Below are 17,683 nucleotides of genomic sequence, written 5' to 3' on the forward strand. Positions count from 1 at the left end.
AAATCATTTCTCGTTAAAAAATTGGCTTTTGAAGAAACTGCCAGAGGCCGAGGCAGACCACCGCCATTGAATCCATATGCTGCCCACCATTTGAGTCATCCATCCCTCTCTAATGATGAAATCATTAGTGGTTGTTGTGGCAGCATCAAGCATATATAGACCCATGTGGGGCACCTAATCTTCTAACTCCTTATGGATTCTCAAATGGCTACAAAAATTATAGCAACATATATGTATACATTATATATAATATGTGTGAATGTGAAAGGTAATGTGATCAATCATGTGGGATTTGAGTCCTTTTTCCCAAGGAACTTGCTCTTCCACATGCCTTCCAGCTCCCCCACCATGTTAAAATGGTTTGAATTATTAGCCTTCAATTGCAGAAGCTTTTTAAATATTAGTTGTATAGGATTCTTGTATTTTTTTTTTCCAAGTTTAAATAATTGCATGAGCCAGAGGTGTGCATGTGGAGGCCTTCTTAGGAAATGGGCTGACATTGTTTATGGGAAAGAATGGTGTCTGGTGGCCACAGACAATGATTGTCTGAAAACATTTCCCTCAATGGGACCCATTTTCTGTTTCTCTATTTCGTGGAGAAAGTTCTAAGTTGTCTGAAGTTTTCTACAAACTTTCTCGACCTTGCAACGTGATGATATTCTCTTCTGTCCAATTCATTATTTGGTGGTTCGAGGTAACATTTGTGTTAATAAAAGCTTAAACATGAACTAAAAACTGAGTTACCTCCATTATAAGGATTAATTTCCTTGAGCAACAATTGCAATTGGTTAACAAGTATTTTCTCATTATCCGGATCCTATAATTCTTTCTTTTATTTTTTTCCTATGTATTAAGCAGTAACAAGTAAAGGGTATTAAGACCAAAGGCCCAATTTTGAATGAACAAAGTCTCCAATTCAGTCTATGGGTAGGGTCCTCTGGACGCAATCTGCAGAAGGGAGTGTGCTACAAGAAATGAAACTTGTCTATTTGGAGGCCCCTCGAGTAGTATCCAGTTCTCGAGTGCTCGTCCACGTAGTGGGCATAATGTGCTAGGAACTCTTAATCTTCTGATAGGAAGGATATCGACGGACCACCAAGGATACTGTCTGGGAGAAGGAAGTCAGAAAACCACCCGCATTAATGGCACCACTATCCGAGGTACATACCACATTAATGATGTCGTCACAAAGCCAAGCCACATTAAAAGACTCTGACACAGGGAACAGTATGAAGGACATAGACTCCATAGGAGCAGACTCGATCTATCCCCCCAGACTGATGGTATAAATAGCAAGTATCAGATACAAGAAAACTCTCTCTGATCCCTAGACTCTATCACTTATTTACAAACTTCCAAAAATATTTATTAACTTTGGCATCGGAGACTCCCCGGCCCCAAAGCCACCCTCTCCTAGCTGTCTTTCTTCATATCTTTTGCAAGCCCATTTCGAAAGACTTGAGTTGTTGGAACTTAGTTCAAATGTGTGCGAAACACGACATTAAGAGACTGCACCTAATGATGCTTATGCATTAACCACAAGGATTATGCATCAAGAAAGAGAGCCTAATTAGAGACCCAGATGCTGAAGAAAAGGATTAGAAAGAAGATCTCTTTTAAGGTGGACTATATGGTTCATTGTACTATGAGTAGAAGAGAATAGTGTGTGAGGCAAGTAAAATGAAAGGATGAAGCATGGCGTTGCAGTCCATGTAGTACTTACAGTACCTTTTCAAATAAAAGTAAGGTGGGGAAGTTACCCAATTCATTCTTGATAATGAGTTTCTAATAAAAAAAATGAAGGTAAATACAGGGAGGCAAGTTCATTTTCCCTTCAAAATTAAGAAATCAAAATAAACAATAAAGAAAATAGCATTTTCATTTGTTAATCACCCCACTTGGGTTGACCATGATAAAATTATAAGAACACAAGTACAATGATCAGTAGTGGAACTGTAAACACATTCTCTCCATGTTTTAATGTATAGGAGATTTCCAATAAGTCCAAACCTTGACAGTCATTAGATGCAGATCATTAGCTGGTGCAGATCCCAAGAACCCACGAATACATGATAATATAATCTCCATTTGCTATTAATTATCACAAGCTAACTCTCTCTCTCTCTCTCTCTCTCTCTCATAACTCCCTGCTACGACATTCTTACTCCTTTGTTCCACAGAAGGAAAAAACAATGCCATACAACTGAGAGGAACGAAACCAAAAGAGCAGCAAAATGCAAACCCAATTACTGTTCTTCAGCTGTTACATTGGGCTCTCTCTTGTTCTTGCTGAGGGAGCTCAAACCACGCCAAATGATGAATTGTCAACCTTAATATCAATAAAAGCTGTTCTTATCGATCCTTTAGATAGCCTGAAGGATTGGCGAATACCAAACAGAACGCTTGAGAAAGGTTCGGTACTGCATTGTAACTGGACAGGGGTCATGTGCAACTTCAAAGGCCTTGTGGAGAAGCTTGATCTCTCCAACATGAATCTCGGCGGCAGTGTTTCAGACTCCATTCAAGGCCTGCATGGTCTTTCTTCTTTCAACATTTGCTGTAATGGGTTTGCATCATCTTTGCCAAAATCACTATCCAATCTTACTTCACTGAAGAGCATTGACGTAAGTCAGAATTCCTTCATTGGCAGCTTCCCCACGGGTCTTGGAATGGCCTCAGGACTGACTTCAGTTAATGCATCAAGCAATAATTTCTCGGGTGTTCTTCCAGAGGATCTTGGAAATGCCACATTACTTGAGATCCTTGATTTTAGAGGGAGCTTCTTTGAAGGATCAATCCCTTCATCTTTCAAGAATTTGCAGAAACTGAAGTTCCTCGGCCTTTCCGGCAATAATTTCACAGGAAAGATTCCACGAGAACTCGGGCAACTTTCTTCCTTAGAGACAATAATTCTCGGATACAACGAATTTAAAGGTGAAATCCCGGTGGAGTTAGGCAACCTTACCAATCTTCAGTATCTTGACTTTGCTGTCGGAAGTCTCAGTGGCCAGATTCCACCTGAATTGGGTAGGCTAAAACAACTTACCACGATATATTTGTACAAAAACAACTTTGCAGGAAAGATTCCCCCAGAAATTGGTAACATTACATCGCTAGTTTTTCTAGATCTTTCCGATAATCAGATCTCAGGACAGATTCCAGCTGAGCTAGCAGAATTGAAGAACTTGCAGCTCTTGAATCTAATGTGCAATCACCTGTCTGGTCATATTCCAAGCAAGCTTGGTGAGTTGACTAAATTAGAGGTACTTGAGCTATGGCAGAACTCTTTGACAGGTCCTTTGCCAACAAATCTTGGACAAAACTCCCCCATGCAATGGTTAGACGTGTCATCAAATTCACTGTCGGGTGAGATTCCACAAGGTTTGTGTAATTCAGGCAATCTCACAAAACTCATCCTTTTCAACAACTCCTTTTCCGGCCCCATCCCAATTGGTCTTGCAAAATGTAAGTCACTAGTACGTGTCCGAATGCAGAATAATGACATTTCCGGGACCATTCCTTTTGGTTTGGGAGATCTTCCAATGCTTCAAAGGCTGGAATTGGCAAACAACAATCTCAGTGGCCAAATCCCAGAAGATATTGCCTCCTCTGTATCGCTTTCTTTCATTGATATCTCCTCGAACCACTTTCAATCATATCTTCCTTTCACCATTCTCTCTATTCCTAATCTACAAATCTTCATCGCTTCCAGCAACAATCTGGAAGGTCCTATCCCAGACCAGTTCCAAGACTGCCCATCACTTTCCATGCTCGATCTTTCAAGCAACCATTTCTCAGGAAAAATTCCAGAAGGAATTGCTTCGTGTCTAAAGCTAGTGAATCTAAATCTTCGAAGCAACCAGTTTACAGAAGGAATTCCCAAAGCACTTGCAACCATGCCATCACTAGCTATTCTTGATCTGTCCAACAATTCTCTTGTTGGTCGGATACCCGAAAATTTTGGAAGCTCACCCGCCCTGGAAATGGTCAACCTCTCATTCAACAAGCTCGAGGGTCCAGTCCCCTCAAATGGTATGTTGATAACGATCAATCCTAACGATCTAATGGGCAATGCCGGTCTCTGTGGTGGAGTACTTCCACCATGTTCTCAAACTTTTGCTGCACCACCAGGGCCAAGAAACATGCATGTAAAACACATCCTAGTGGGATTTATTGTAGGGATTTCAATAATTCTGTCTCTTGGAATAGCTTTGTTCACTGGAAGATGGCTATTTAGAAGATGGTACTTATATAACAGCTTCTTTGATGATTTGTTCATGAAGAGCAATGAACAATGGCCTTGGAGGCTAGTTGCATTCCAGAGGGTCAGTTTCACCAGCAGCGACATACTAGCTTGCATTAAAGAATCAAACCTAATCGGCGTTGGCGGAACTGGTGTAGTGTACAAGGCTGAAACTCATCGGCCACATGCAGTTGTTGCTGTCAAGAAGCTATGGAGGTCAGGGTCGGACATCGAAAACAGCGACAATCTTTTGGGAGAGGTGAATCTTCTAGGGAGGCTTCGACATCGAAACATTGTAAGGCTTTTAGGGTATCTTCACAATGAAACTGACATTATGATGGTATATGAGTACATGCCAAATGGGAATTTGGGGACGGCACTCCACAGTAAAGAAGCTACAAAGTTGTTGGTGGATTGGGTTACCCGATACAACATAGCAGTCGGGGTTGCACAAGGGCTGAATTACCTCCATCACGACTGCCGCCCGCCAGTAATCCACCGGGATATCAAGTGCAACAACATACTCCTTGATGCCAATCTCGATGCAAGGATAGCGGATTTTGGGTTGGCAAGGATGATGGTTCATAAGAACGAGACTGTTTCTGGGGTGGCTGGATCTTATGGGTATATTGCACCTGGTTAGTTACATACTATACTTCTTACATCAATGATCTTTTTTTTTTTTTTTTTTTTCCTAAGCAACCAAATTTCATTAGAAAATAAAAAGATGATATATGAGGAGGGGGGAAGTTTCCCAATAAATATCTTAGTACAATAACCACAGTGCAAAAGTATGAAAAAAATAAAATTAAAACGGAGTTTGAAATCAATTTCTTAATTTCTACCAATGCCCTACAAAGAGGCTGCCATCTTAAAAAATGGGGTTTTAAGTAAGCCACAACTGGAAGCTGTGGATTCACTGTAGTTTGTTGTCTTGAAATGTTTTTTAAAGAGATCCTTAGTCTCTTTTTCAAAATCATCGGTTAGAAAAAACGATAACATAGTAGTTCCTTTTTCAAGACCAGCTCGGGATGGCCTGTAAGTACAATCAAATACAACAATGATCTATTTGATTGTACTAACAATTGTTTTGCTAAACAAGTTATAGTTGGGAGATAGGAATGAATAGATCAACTGAAGTTTGATGTCAGCCAATTCCAAAATTCTGTGTTTTTATTTCTTTGACGAGTACTTGAAATTCTAATATTTAAACAAAGTTTGCACAATATTTCCCCTTTCCTCTTAAATGACAGAATACGGATATACTCTGAAGGTCAACGAGAAGACAGACATATACAGTTTTGGTGTCATACTTTTGGAGCTTCTGACTGGAAAAATGCCTTTAGATCCAGCATTTGGAGAACCGATCGATATTGTCCAATGGGTTCGCAGGAAGATTGGAAACAGCAGAAGCTTAGAAGAAACACTGGATCCCAACATAGCTGGTGAATGCAAACATGTCCAAGAAGAGATGCTCCTCGTCCTTCGAATAGCACTTCTCTGTACTGCAAAGCTCCCCAAGGACAGACCGCCTATGAGGGACATTGTAACGATGCTTGGAGAGGCAAAGCCGAGAAGGAAGAGCCTTTGTCAAAATGGGGTACACAATAGTAGAAAAGAGAAGCCAATCTTTAACACCTCGCCTGTAATAGGTCTTATGTAGGAATAACAATCTCCGCAGTTGGCTGCTTTTCTGAGTAAATATTCTCTGAAATATTTTTATTATTGTTATTTTGTTGGGATTTTTAGATTTCAAGCAGTTCATTTGCACCTATCAAGAAGAATAATGATCATTCAAACAGTTTTATCTCAAATGCTTAAATTTTCTAATTTGATTTCATTTATGATATCAACTGCTTGATATTGCCACTACAATATCTTTATTTCACAAGCCTACAAGCAGAGTATGCATGGCATGTCGATCCAAAATCCAGTTAAATCTCAGACATCTTATTTCTGATTTCCTTGAATGATAATATAGGGTTATTTCACTGCCTAGATTAGTATTTTTTTCGAAGGTAACTAAGAATAGTGTAGACCATTGGATGATGGTGTAAGTTACCAATCAATACACAAGTGCATATATACATAGATATACTCATAAACATCATCATAAAACGAAGATAGGCTTTTAATTTGTTTAACTCCATTAACACCACCCTAAATTACAAATCCAGTAAGAACAACATAACAAGCAAAATTGAAATTGAGAAGAGCACGCGGAAGGCTTGCAACTCATCACAAAGGCGAAATATGATGGCAGTGAAGGACAAATGGTACCTCTTCCAAACCCAAAACTACTTTCCGTCTAATTATTTTACATTGTACCTCTCTTATGCTAAAAATGAATGAATATGTAACATTATAACTAGGAAACCTATTCTGAAACACAAAATAGTCCATCCAAAACTAAGATTCACCTTAAAATCTACATCCGGTATCTCCTATAGAGCTGCATATTTAACTGAGACTAGGCTGATCTTAAAAGCGCAGTACCCGTTGCATTCCCACCATCAAGAAAGCCGCTAGACAATGGCTGGGGAAAAGACGTAAAAACGTGAGAAAGTGACAGAAGCCCAGTCCATGACATGGATAAAACGAAAATACTCAACTTGTATGAAAAACCCTAATGCTTTAATCATCAGAAATCAAGTAGATATAATTTTCAATTCACATCAACTGTTAAATGGAGAATAGATCAACTATAGTCGTGAAACGAGATTGCTGGTTGTCTCTGGGTTTTTTCCAAAGACCCAGGATCATTTTATACAATCACTAGGGTAAGGATTCATGATCAAAGAGAGGGCTTAGAGAGGATAAAATTATCATCTTTTATTCAGAGACGTATAGTTATTGTTAATTACAAAGTGTTGAAGAAAATAAAACCATTTTGGAATTATGGAAAGCTGACAGTCTTTCCCCCCATATTATCAGGCATCATTTATCAAAGAACACAATTTACCTTAAATTTCATTCAAGGTTTTCAAATCCTTTTGGTCTGAAAGTATGGATTATTCTCATTAATAGATAATCTCATAACTTTAAAGTGATTAAATGTTGAAATCACGTTCAAGACTAATGGAATAATTTAAGATATAAAGAAACTCGACTTGGTGTAATTTCTGTAGAGCAGAGGACCACACAGAACCTGAATCAAGTTAGTTCTTTTTTTACATCTAGAAGCTACATAGGAGACAGTACTCCAGATGCTGTGAACCTAATATGAAAGCACTCCAACAAGAACATCGCCTAAAGCATCAGCAACTAGGATAAATATGCATTTTAACCATAAATTACAAAATATTCTAATAATAAACCCTAATAAGTAAAAATTGCATGAAATGGAGAAATAATAAATTATTGGCAGGCATACCTCTCTATTATAAGAACTTGAAAGAAAAAATGGTTCCTTCTCCTGAATCCCACCATATTCTTCAACTATTCTTTCCAAATCCTGCTTAGTACAGAGTATACATCATAATATTGAAGATATTTATATGTCATCCGTTATTACCAAAAATATTACATTTCAAAAAGAGGGGGTGGGGTGGGGACTAAGAGTTTATAAACTCATGCATGTTTGAACCCTCAAGATATTCATGAATTCCATTTTCTCAACCTAAACAAACCCAACCAGCCTTTATCATGGTAGATCATGATCCTTTTTTTTTTGTGAGTGTGTATGTATGCACACGGGCGGGTGTGTGTATGAAAGAGAGAGAGAGAGATCTGAATTAAATGGCAAGTAAACTCAGATAAGTACAATAACATTACTTTGAAGCTAAAAAATGAATCTAATTGAGATGTATTGAACAACTCAGATTCCACCTGATTGAGTTCAATTGAAGACATTATGTACAAGAGTTATATGTACTTTGATGCTGTAACAACGAGAGGGTTGAGAAGAATTATCTGAAAGCCCAAATCTGCATTATCTGGTAAGAGTTTGAGGTAGCTTGCTATTATTTGCTAGTTCGTTATTTTCCTATTTTTGTTTTGGGTAATTTTTAATTAAGATATAATTAAGATGACCTCGGCATTCACAAGGGTCTTCTTATCAGATTCATGGCACTAACTTTACATTGGCAGGTAAACTAAAAACAATGAATAATGACCTGATGACGTGGATTGTGGAAGCTTTTGGGAATGTAGATAGTCAGAAGAAGTCCCTTCTTGAGGAGTTGCGGGGCTTAGAGGGTAGGGAGGAGATTGGGTACATGTGGCATTTTTTAGGAAAGAAAAGTCAGATTGCTCTTTGGGAACAATACGAGGAACAATACCTTTAAGATACTTCACATTAATGGTCTTGCTCTTTGGGATCACTACGAGATCAAGGATCACATTGCACCATGAAAGAATCCTCACGAAACAATTTAATCAGAGGCCTAAACTTGACAATTTAGCTTTTAAGCCTATTGATATCCTGAGTGCAACTGGTTGGATAGACCGTTTGAAAAGGATGAAGTTCTACAAGTGATAAGAGTGATGGCCAAAGATAAAGCTCTTGAACTAGATGGTTTCCCCATGGCTTTCTTTCAGGATTGTTAGGACATTGTTAGGGAGGATGTCTTGAGGGGAAAAGCCTTATTGCGACTCTCATTGCACTTGTCCCAAAGAGGGCCGGTGCTTCAGAGTAAATTATTATCATCCCCTTTAGCCTTGTGAATGGGGTGTATAAGTTCATATCTAATGTTCTTGTCAACCATATGAGCATAGTCATGTAGAAGATTATTTCCAAGCCTCAAAATGCCTTCATCAAGGGGAGGCAAATTTTGGACTCGTTGCTCATTAGGGGTGTAACCGGTCCGGTCCGGTCCGGTTTTGGATAAAATCTAAGATCGAACCGGTATGTACCGGTTTTGTATTTTTCAAAACCGATTACGCACCGGTTACCCTCCTAAACCGGTACTTCCGATTTTACCGATTTCCGGTCCGGTCTGGTCCGGTTTTCCGGTTTTTTTAAAATGTAAATTTCACAATTTGTCATTAAAAATTTGTTTATAAAAAAAAAAATTGATTTAAAAAAAACTGTTTTATACTTTTATTAATATATTAGACTATAAAATAGTATTAATATTAGACTATTGGTATAGTTTTTTTTTTTTTTGATAAGTAAGATAAATATTATTAACAAAAAGGCAACAACTGCCAGTTACAATAATGTATGCCCTATTTACAAAGGCATGTTAGAAACTAGGAAATCATGAAGTTCCATGCCATTAAAGACAACAATGGCCCAAGTACAAAGAGTCCTAAAAAAGAAAATTTTTAGTTCTTCCATCGATCTCTCCTTGTCTTCAAACGTCCTCTCATTTCGCTCTTGCCATAGGCACCACATGATACAAATAGGAATCATCTTCCAAATCTCTTTGATTTGATGCCCACCTCGAATAAATGTCCAACACGCCAATATATCCACCACGGATTCCGGCATAACCCAAGCAAGATCCATCCTTTGGAATACCTCATTCCAGAGCGCCCTAGCTACCTCACAATGCAAGAGTAAATGATTTACCGCCTCACCTCCTCCTTTACACATACAACACCAGTCTACGATAATTATCCTCTTCTTTCTCAGATTATCTGTAGTAAGGATCTTGCCTAATGCCGCTGTCCACACAAAGAAAGAAGCTTTTGGAGGGGCCTTGTGTCGCCAGAGCCTTTTCCAGGGAAACTGTGCCCCTGGCGCTTGTGTAAGGACCTTATAATAGGACCGAACAGTGAAAACCCCTTTTCCTGCAGGAATCCACCAGAGGCTATCCTCATGCTAGGTATTAGGATTAAAAGAGTATAGATAACTATAAAATTCTGCAAGATCTCCAACTCCCAATCCTGTGCCGCCCGATTGAAATTAATATTCCAGTGGATACCCCTTTCTGAAATACCCATGACCTCCGCCACTGTAGCTTCTTTGGCACTTGCTATCTGGAAAAGAATAGGAAACAACTCTTTTAGGGCACTGTTACCACACCATGTATCCTTCCAAAATCTGATCCTGGCACCTGACCCTACCTGAAATCTCGTGTGTCGATAAAAAACCTCCCACCCTTTTCTAATATACTTCCATAGCCCCCTTCCATGTGTCCCTCTAACTTCTCTAGTACACCAACCTTCCCCTAAACCACCATATTTATTTTCTATCACATTTCTCCATAGGGCTTCTGGCTCCTTGGTATATCTCCACAACCATTTGCCAAGTAACGCCCGGTTAAACAGCCGCATATTTCTGATACCCAAACCACCATTGGAGATAGGATGGCATACCTTCTCCCATTTGACCAAATGAAATTTAAACTCGTCATTCCACCCCACAGAAAATCTCTCTGCAACTTCTCAAGACGCCTCGCCACACTTGCCGGAATAGGGAATAAAGATAAGAAATAAGTAGGTAGATTAGAAAGTGTGCTTTTAATCAAAGTAATCCGACCCCCTTTTGTCAAGTACATTCTCTTCTACCCTGCCAGTTTCCTTTCTATTTTTTCAATTACTGTGTCCCAAATCGAGCTTGCCCTCGGAGCTATACCCAAAGGTAATCCCAGGTAAGTCATAGGAAAAGACTTTATCTTACAACCCAGCGTGTCAGCCAACTCCCTAATATTCTAAACCTCTCCAATCGGTACCATCTCGGATTTATCATAGTTCACTTTTAGACCAGACACTGCTTCAAAACACAGTAGACACGCCTTGACAGCCCGCACCTGGTCCCGATCAGCTTCGCACATAATAAGTGTATCATCTGCAAACAACAAGTGAGAAATGGTAGTAATGTCCCTGGTTGGAGAACCAATTTGGAAGCCCCTAACAAAACCATTAGCCGACAAGGCCGAGATCATCCTACTTAGAGCCTCCATCACAATAACAAAAAGTAAAGGAGATAACGGATCCCCTTGCCTCAGCCCACGAGAACTCTGAAAGAAACCCTCAGGGCTGCCATTGATCAAAACAGAATACCGTACTGTAGAGATACACCACCTAATCCATAACCTCCACCTTTCACCAAAACCACATCTACTCAAAAGATGTAAGAGGAAATCCCAATTAACATGGTCATACGCCTTTTCCATATCCAATTTGCACATAATACCTGAGTTTCCCTCCTTCATTCTGCTATCCAAACATTCATTGGCAATTAGGACCGCATCGAGGATCTGTCTTCCTTTAACAAAGGCATTTTGAGGCTTAGTCACAACTTTTCCTAGAACCTCACTTAAGCGATTTGCAAGCACTTTTGAGATAATCTTGTACACTCCATTCACTAAGCTGATAGGCCGAAAATCCGAGATCTCAATAGCCCCGGCCTTTTTAGGAATCAATGCAAGAAACGTGGAATTAAGACTTTTCTCAAATTTTCCAAACGAGAACAACTCCTGAAACACCTTCATAAGATCTTCTTTAATCACCTGCCAGCATTCTTGGAAGAAACCCATAGAGAAACCATCCGGTCCGGGAGCCTTGTCTTTTACCATTTTTCTTACTACATTAAGAACCTCTTCCTCATCAAAAGCCCTCTCCATCCTGACCACATCCCCTGGTTCAATAATGTTAAACACCAACCCATCAAGAGTAGGCCTCCACCCCTCCTGTTCAGTAAGTATCTTTTCAAAAAAATCAACCACATGTTCTTTGATAACCTCTTTTTCTCTACGCTCCACCCCCTCAATTTTCAACACCTCAATGTTATTATTTCTTCTGTGCGAGTTTGCAATACTATGGAAATACCTCGTGCTCCGATCCCCTTCCTTTAACCATAATGCTCTTGACTTTTGGCGCCAAGACATTTCCTCCTGCAATATTATCCTCTCAAGATCTGTGCCCAACAAAGTTTTCTGTGCTTGTTCTTCTTCAGTAAGAGGCCTCCCCTCCTGTAGTCTTTCTAACTCCTGTATTTCCATCCACTTGGTGTTTTTGTTCTCCTCCACATTACCGAAAGACTGTTTATTCCATATTCTTAGATCTCTTTTTAAAACTTTCAGCTTATTTGCTAAAATAAAGCTGGGTGTACCCTCAAACTGATAAGAAATCCACCACTGTTTGACCCTCTCCACAAAACCTTCTGATTTCAACCACATATTCTCAAACTTAAAATACCGTCTACTACTCTGAATACCTCCACAATCCAGTAAGATAGGCCAATGATCCGAGCTTAACCAGCCCAACCGCTTTTGCCATACGTTCGGATACTGGCTTTCCCACTCTGGTGAAATCAGGAACCGATCCAATCGAGTCCATGTATTATTATTAGACCATGTAGCAAGACCCCCTGCTAGTGGCAGATCTATCAGGTTTAGGTCAAAGATGCACTCTGAGAACTCCAAATTTGCTGGCCTCAATCTTCTATTTCCAAAACTTTCACTTTGGAATCGAGCAACATTAAAATCACCCCCAATACACCAAGGGAGTTCCTACCAGCAATGAACCCCAGCAAGCTCTTCCCACAATAATCTTCTATCCACATCTAAATTGGGCCCATAAACCCCTGCAAAAGCCCACAAGAAACCATCCACCACACTTCTAAAAGAGCACGCTACCATATAATTCCCTATATAGTCCTCTACTTTCTCCCCCCCCCGCCTATCCCATAACAATATTACTCCTCCCGATGCCCCCGAAGAAGCCAAATACACCCAATCTACATAATTATTACTCCATATACTCCTCACAATCCTCCTATTGATTAACTTCAGCTTTGTTTCTTGTAAACAAACGATGTCCGCTTTCCACTCACGAAGTAAGTGTCGAATTCGAGTACGCTTTTCTACCTCATTAAGACCGCGGACATTCCAAGACACAATTTTTGGCTTCATTTATGAACAAACGTCCCCTTCCCTTTTACCCTACTCCTACTAGGACTACCCTCCGAATTCATCGACCACATCAACCTTTTGAGCTCCCGATTTTGCTTCAAGTCCCCCTTTTTTTTCTGCTGATTCCCAACTTCCATAGCAGTTAACAATGCTATGAACTGCTCTTCATACCCCTCGCAACTAATCCCCACAAAATGTTGAATCTCTTTCACCTTATGTAATACCCAGTCTGAAGCTTGATTTGGAAAACAATAGTTCAATGGGATAGGATTGCTACTCTGGAAATTCTGAAAATCCTCCCCCACAGAAAAATCCTCTAAACCCAACTGATCACACGCCTCAGAGAGGGCTAAATCATCCTCCACCGAGTGCATGAAATCCTCGGACTCCTCATCCCCAACCTCCGACTCGGAAGCCTCTAAGGGTTTGACAGATAGCTTCGCCGGAACCATCCCCGTGCCTTCCAAAGAAGTCGGTAAAGTCTGGGTCGCATACTCCCGGATTTCGAGCTCCTTTTGTGCACAGAACACCTTTGACGCCTCGTCGGCGGCCTCGTCGGCGATCTCTACAGCTGTCGTCGGCGGTTTCTGTGCTACCTCCGCCATCGGAAGGCTTTCCGGCACGAAAACTGGGCTGGGTGTCGCGCCGCTGAGATTCACGCGTTTCTGGGCAGGGTCTTCACACTCGGATCCCTGCCCGCCCATTTGTAACTCGGGCTGACCCGGCTGGGAAGGCCCAGCCCCTGCAGAAACCGAGCCTCGCTGATTGGGCCGAGTCTGCCCATTAATTTTCCTCCAAACGGCCCGCCCCTTAAGTTTATTCTGGTGGGCTTGATTCCGGGTTTTACTAGGCCCAGCCCCTTCACCCATATCTCCAACCCGCCCCACTTTTCTTCTTAAAGCTTCCACGTCTTCTGCTTTCTTTATCCCCTCGACAAAGGACACTATATCAGCCATATCTCTCTGCAAATAGCGTAGCTGGCCTTGCATCTCCATCAGTAGCCTTCGCACTTCCCACGCCTCCTGACACGCCGCGGATCTCCTGCCATGGGTATGGTTCGGGATTGCGTCTCGGCTCCACTCCCTTTGTCTTCTGTCAGAGTTTGTCTCTCCATTTTCCTGTTTCCTCCTAGCTATCGGCAACGACGAAGATAAGGCCTCCTTATACGTCCGTGACTGAACTGCCTCCTTCGCTTTGTTCACCTGAGCTCCTCCATTGACATGGATTTCTCTACCACTTTCAACCAAAGCCTCCCTCATTTTCCTCCAACCCCACCCCTTATTTCCTTCTGGATTGGTATAGTTATAAGTTATATATTAGTATTAGTTATAAACTTTTAGTGATTTAGTATTAACATTTTATGTAATAATTTATAAATTATAATAAGAAATTATTTCATATATGAATATATATGTTATATATAAAATTTCACATAAAAATTTATAATTATACATTATATATAAAACTTATATATATTAATATTTAATATATATAAAATATTTTATATAAAATTTATATATAAAAATATTATTTTTTATTTTTTTTAATCAACCGGTCCGGTCCGGTTCGGTCCGGTCCAAAAAATCCCGGAACCGGAACTGGACCGGAACCGGCCGGTTTTTACGTTTTAAAAACCGGTTCCGGACCGGACCGGTTCAAAACCGGTAAAACCGGTCCGGTCCGGTCCGGTTTTCCGGTTTGAGTTTACACCCCTAGTGCTCATTGCCAATGAATGTTTGGAGAGTAGAATCAATAAGGGAATGCCAAATATTTTATGCAAGTTGGATATGGAGAAGGCTTATGAACATGTAAATTAGAAACTTTTGTATTATTGTTTGGGAAGTGTGATTTTGAGGAGATATGGTGTTCTTAGATAAAGCATTGTGTTTCCACAACTCATTTTTCAGTCTTGGTGAATGGCTCTTTGATTGGATTCTTTAACAGCCCCATGGGTTGAGACAAGGGGATCCATTGTCTTATTTTTAATTTGTCATTATTATGGATACTTTCAATAGAATGCCGGATGCCACTGTTGGTGGTGGATTTATTACATGTTTTTCGGTTGGAAGTACTTATTGTGACTATCAATATTTCTCACCTTATTTTTGCAGATGATTTGCTTTTCTGCAAGACAGACCATGGCCAAATTCAATCATTGAGGGCATAGTGGAGGGTTGTTACTGACTCCAACTATGGGAGTGCTTGGGGATGAAGTTAGAGGTGCGTATGGTGTGGTGTGGGGTCGTGGAAAAATATTGAAAACAGTTGTAGGAGTTTTGCTAGCCATTTCAAATTTGAGGTTGGAGACGGTTCCAGGGTCAGATCTTGGCATGACACTTTGGAGTGGGGATAGGGCTCTCAAGAGCGCGTTCCCTGTTCTTGATCGGATCGGGTGTGATCAGGAGGCTTTGGTGGCATATCTCATGGATAACTCTAGTGGCTCATTACAGTGGCATGCATGCTTTCTCAAAGCAGTTCAGGATTGGGAAAATGGTGCCATAACCAAATTCTTCAGCTTACTTTATGCTGCAAGCATTGGTTGAGTTGAGGCAGATAGGATGCTTTGGACCCATATGGGGAAGGGCAAATTCACTGTCTGGTCCCTGTATCTTTGACATGTCAAAACAAAAATTTTCATTGGAAGTGCATTTGGAGATGTAAGGTGCCTCTCTAGGTAGCTTTAGGTTGGATTGCTTCCCTAGCCAAATGCATGACCATGGATAATTTGAGGAATCATGGCCTTGTTGTCATTGATTGGCTACATGTGTAAGAAAAGTGGTGAAACTGTGGACCATCTATTACTTTGTTGTGAGGTGGCTAGGGTCTTATGGGATGATATTTTCAGCAGGATCGAATTTGCATGGGTACTGCCAATAAGGGTGGTGAATCTTCTTGCTTGTTGGAGAGGTCTTCAGGGTAATCCCCAAATTGCCTCAGTGCGGAAAATGATTCCCATGTCTTATGGTGTGCATTTGGATGGAGAGGAATGTCAGAGCTTTGAAGATTGAGAACACTCTTTGGGTGAACTTAAAAGACTCTTCCAATACCTTATTTTTATGGGCTTCTGTTTTTGTTTTCAATAGGGCTAGTTTTCATGATTTTTTTGTATCCATTTTTAGTTCTAATCGGTAATTAGGTGTTTTTTTTGTGTACTTTTTTTTCTTTGATTGGCATTGGATGTCCTAGAACAAAGTCCCGACTAATCCCGAGGGTGCACATGACATCATCAAGGAGTTTCCCACAAGTCCACCTTAGGTAATCAAAGAGAAGTTCCCCAGTCTAATGGCCCCTAGACATCGTTTCCAACCAAGAGGAATCGAACCTTATACCTAGAAAATGAGCATACCACCAAGACCAAGACTTTTACCACTTGAGCCAACCCCTAGGGGTTGGTGTTCTCTTTGTATACTTCCTGTATGCGTAGACTATGCCTACTTGTTTCGATAAAATTTTATTTCTAACTATAAAAATACAAAATACAAAATAATTAACGTTTGTAATGTAGGGACAGGATTATTAGACCAGGGCTGGAATTCTTTTTTCTTTGTTTCTTTAGCATTGTAAGGGGTTCTAATGTTTGAGAACAATGAGGATTATTGAGAATTCACAGCTGAAAGCTTTGTTTGATTTCCTTACCTCTCCCTCTCCTGTTTTGTTTCTTTCTGATTCATCTTCTACTTGCCCTTAATATTCTCAATGTGTGAACTAAAGATTTAGATCGAATAAGATGCAGAATGCTCTTATAGCCTAATAAGACAGCACAAAATTCACCGATAAAAAAAGGAACAAAAAAACAGCACCAAAATCTCTGGCTTGCTCTGATATCAATTTGATGCACATCTTTCAGAAATTCAGCATTGGATTTGGTTCTGATAAGTTCTTGAAGGCTTATGTATAGGGTTTGACATGTACAGTTATGTTAGTCATATATAAACGGGAAAAAAATAGAAAAGGAAAGACTGCCCAGGCAATCACACCTAGGTTTACGAAATAATTGTACCTAAGGAGAGTCGCATTCTCAAATCTTTAGAGAAGTAGATGGAATTTTATTAAACCCAATCTCTACAAATCTTGAGAAAGAACATAAACCCTTCATAGAGGCTATTCCTAATCATTTTCCTGAGAAGAGTTCAATTTCTAAATAAAAGAGAGAAAATAACTACTAAACCAAGTAAGAAACAACTATAAATAAACTGTTATGTTTGTATGGTCTTTGGAATTCCTCGTCAAAATCGTCAAAAAAAAAAGAAGAAGAAGAAAAGGAAACACTAGAAATTTTCATTCAAAGGACGGGCACAAACCCTGATGCACAGGGTGTATATAATGGAACCCTTTTAATGATTAACAGAAGTGAAAACTAAAAAAAATCATAAGCATTAGAGAAACGAGATAGCTAATAGGCCCCTATCCATATAGAGCAATTTGATCAACATATTCTTTAGCTCTTTTACCAACATCTCAGTGTCTTGCATTCTGCTCTCTCCACATGCTCCACATTAAAAACAAAGGGGGGCATCATCCAAGCTGCTACCATTGAGTGATCTCTAAATTGACCTCTCCAGTAATCTATATCATCCTTCTAGGCATGACCCGTTCTACTCCAAAAAGGCTTGCAATCACTGGCCACAATGCCCTT

At 40.0% G+C, this 17,683-nt stretch overlaps 2 protein-coding genes across 4 annotated transcripts in view; one reads left to right on the top strand and one right to left on the bottom strand.

Moving 5' to 3' along the window:
* Positions 1-2,130: 2,130 nt before the first annotated feature.
* On the top strand, positions 2,131-5,931 carry LOC109000373 (leucine-rich repeat receptor-like protein kinase PXL1). The gene is made up of 2 exons (XM_018977218.2): positions 2,131-4,881; positions 5,497-5,931. Exons 1-2 carry the CDS (start codon positions 2,235-2,237, stop codon positions 5,904-5,906), a joined length of 3,057 nt encoding a protein of 1,018 aa, XP_018832763.2. The 5' UTR covers positions 2,131-2,234; the 3' UTR covers positions 5,907-5,931.
* LOC109000372 (probable inactive ATP-dependent zinc metalloprotease FTSHI 5, chloroplastic) overlaps positions 5,869-17,683 on the bottom strand; it is a 41,154-nt gene continuing 29,339 nt past the window's right edge. The window contains exons 18-20 of one of the 3 annotated variants that reach the window (XR_001997702.2): positions 7,617-7,697; positions 6,664-6,779; positions 5,869-5,951 (exon numbers count right to left, since the gene is read on the bottom strand). Coding sequence is in view for 1 of the 3 variants with exons in the window: in XM_018977217.2 (XP_018832762.2) it covers positions 6,714-6,779; positions 7,617-7,697 (147 nt within the window). In the remaining 2 variants the exon portion in view is untranslated. Of the gene's footprint in view, positions 5,952-5,992; positions 6,015-6,443; positions 6,780-7,616; positions 7,698-17,683 lie in introns of those variants that run through there. The other 2 variants (XR_004802788.1, XM_018977217.2) reach the window with 2 other exon arrangements.

This window comes from Juglans regia, chromosome 11 (genome assembly GCF_001411555.2).
Source record: "Juglans regia cultivar Chandler chromosome 11, Walnut 2.0, whole genome shotgun sequence".
Taxonomy (NCBI): domain Eukaryota; kingdom Viridiplantae; phylum Streptophyta; class Magnoliopsida; order Fagales; family Juglandaceae; genus Juglans; species Juglans regia.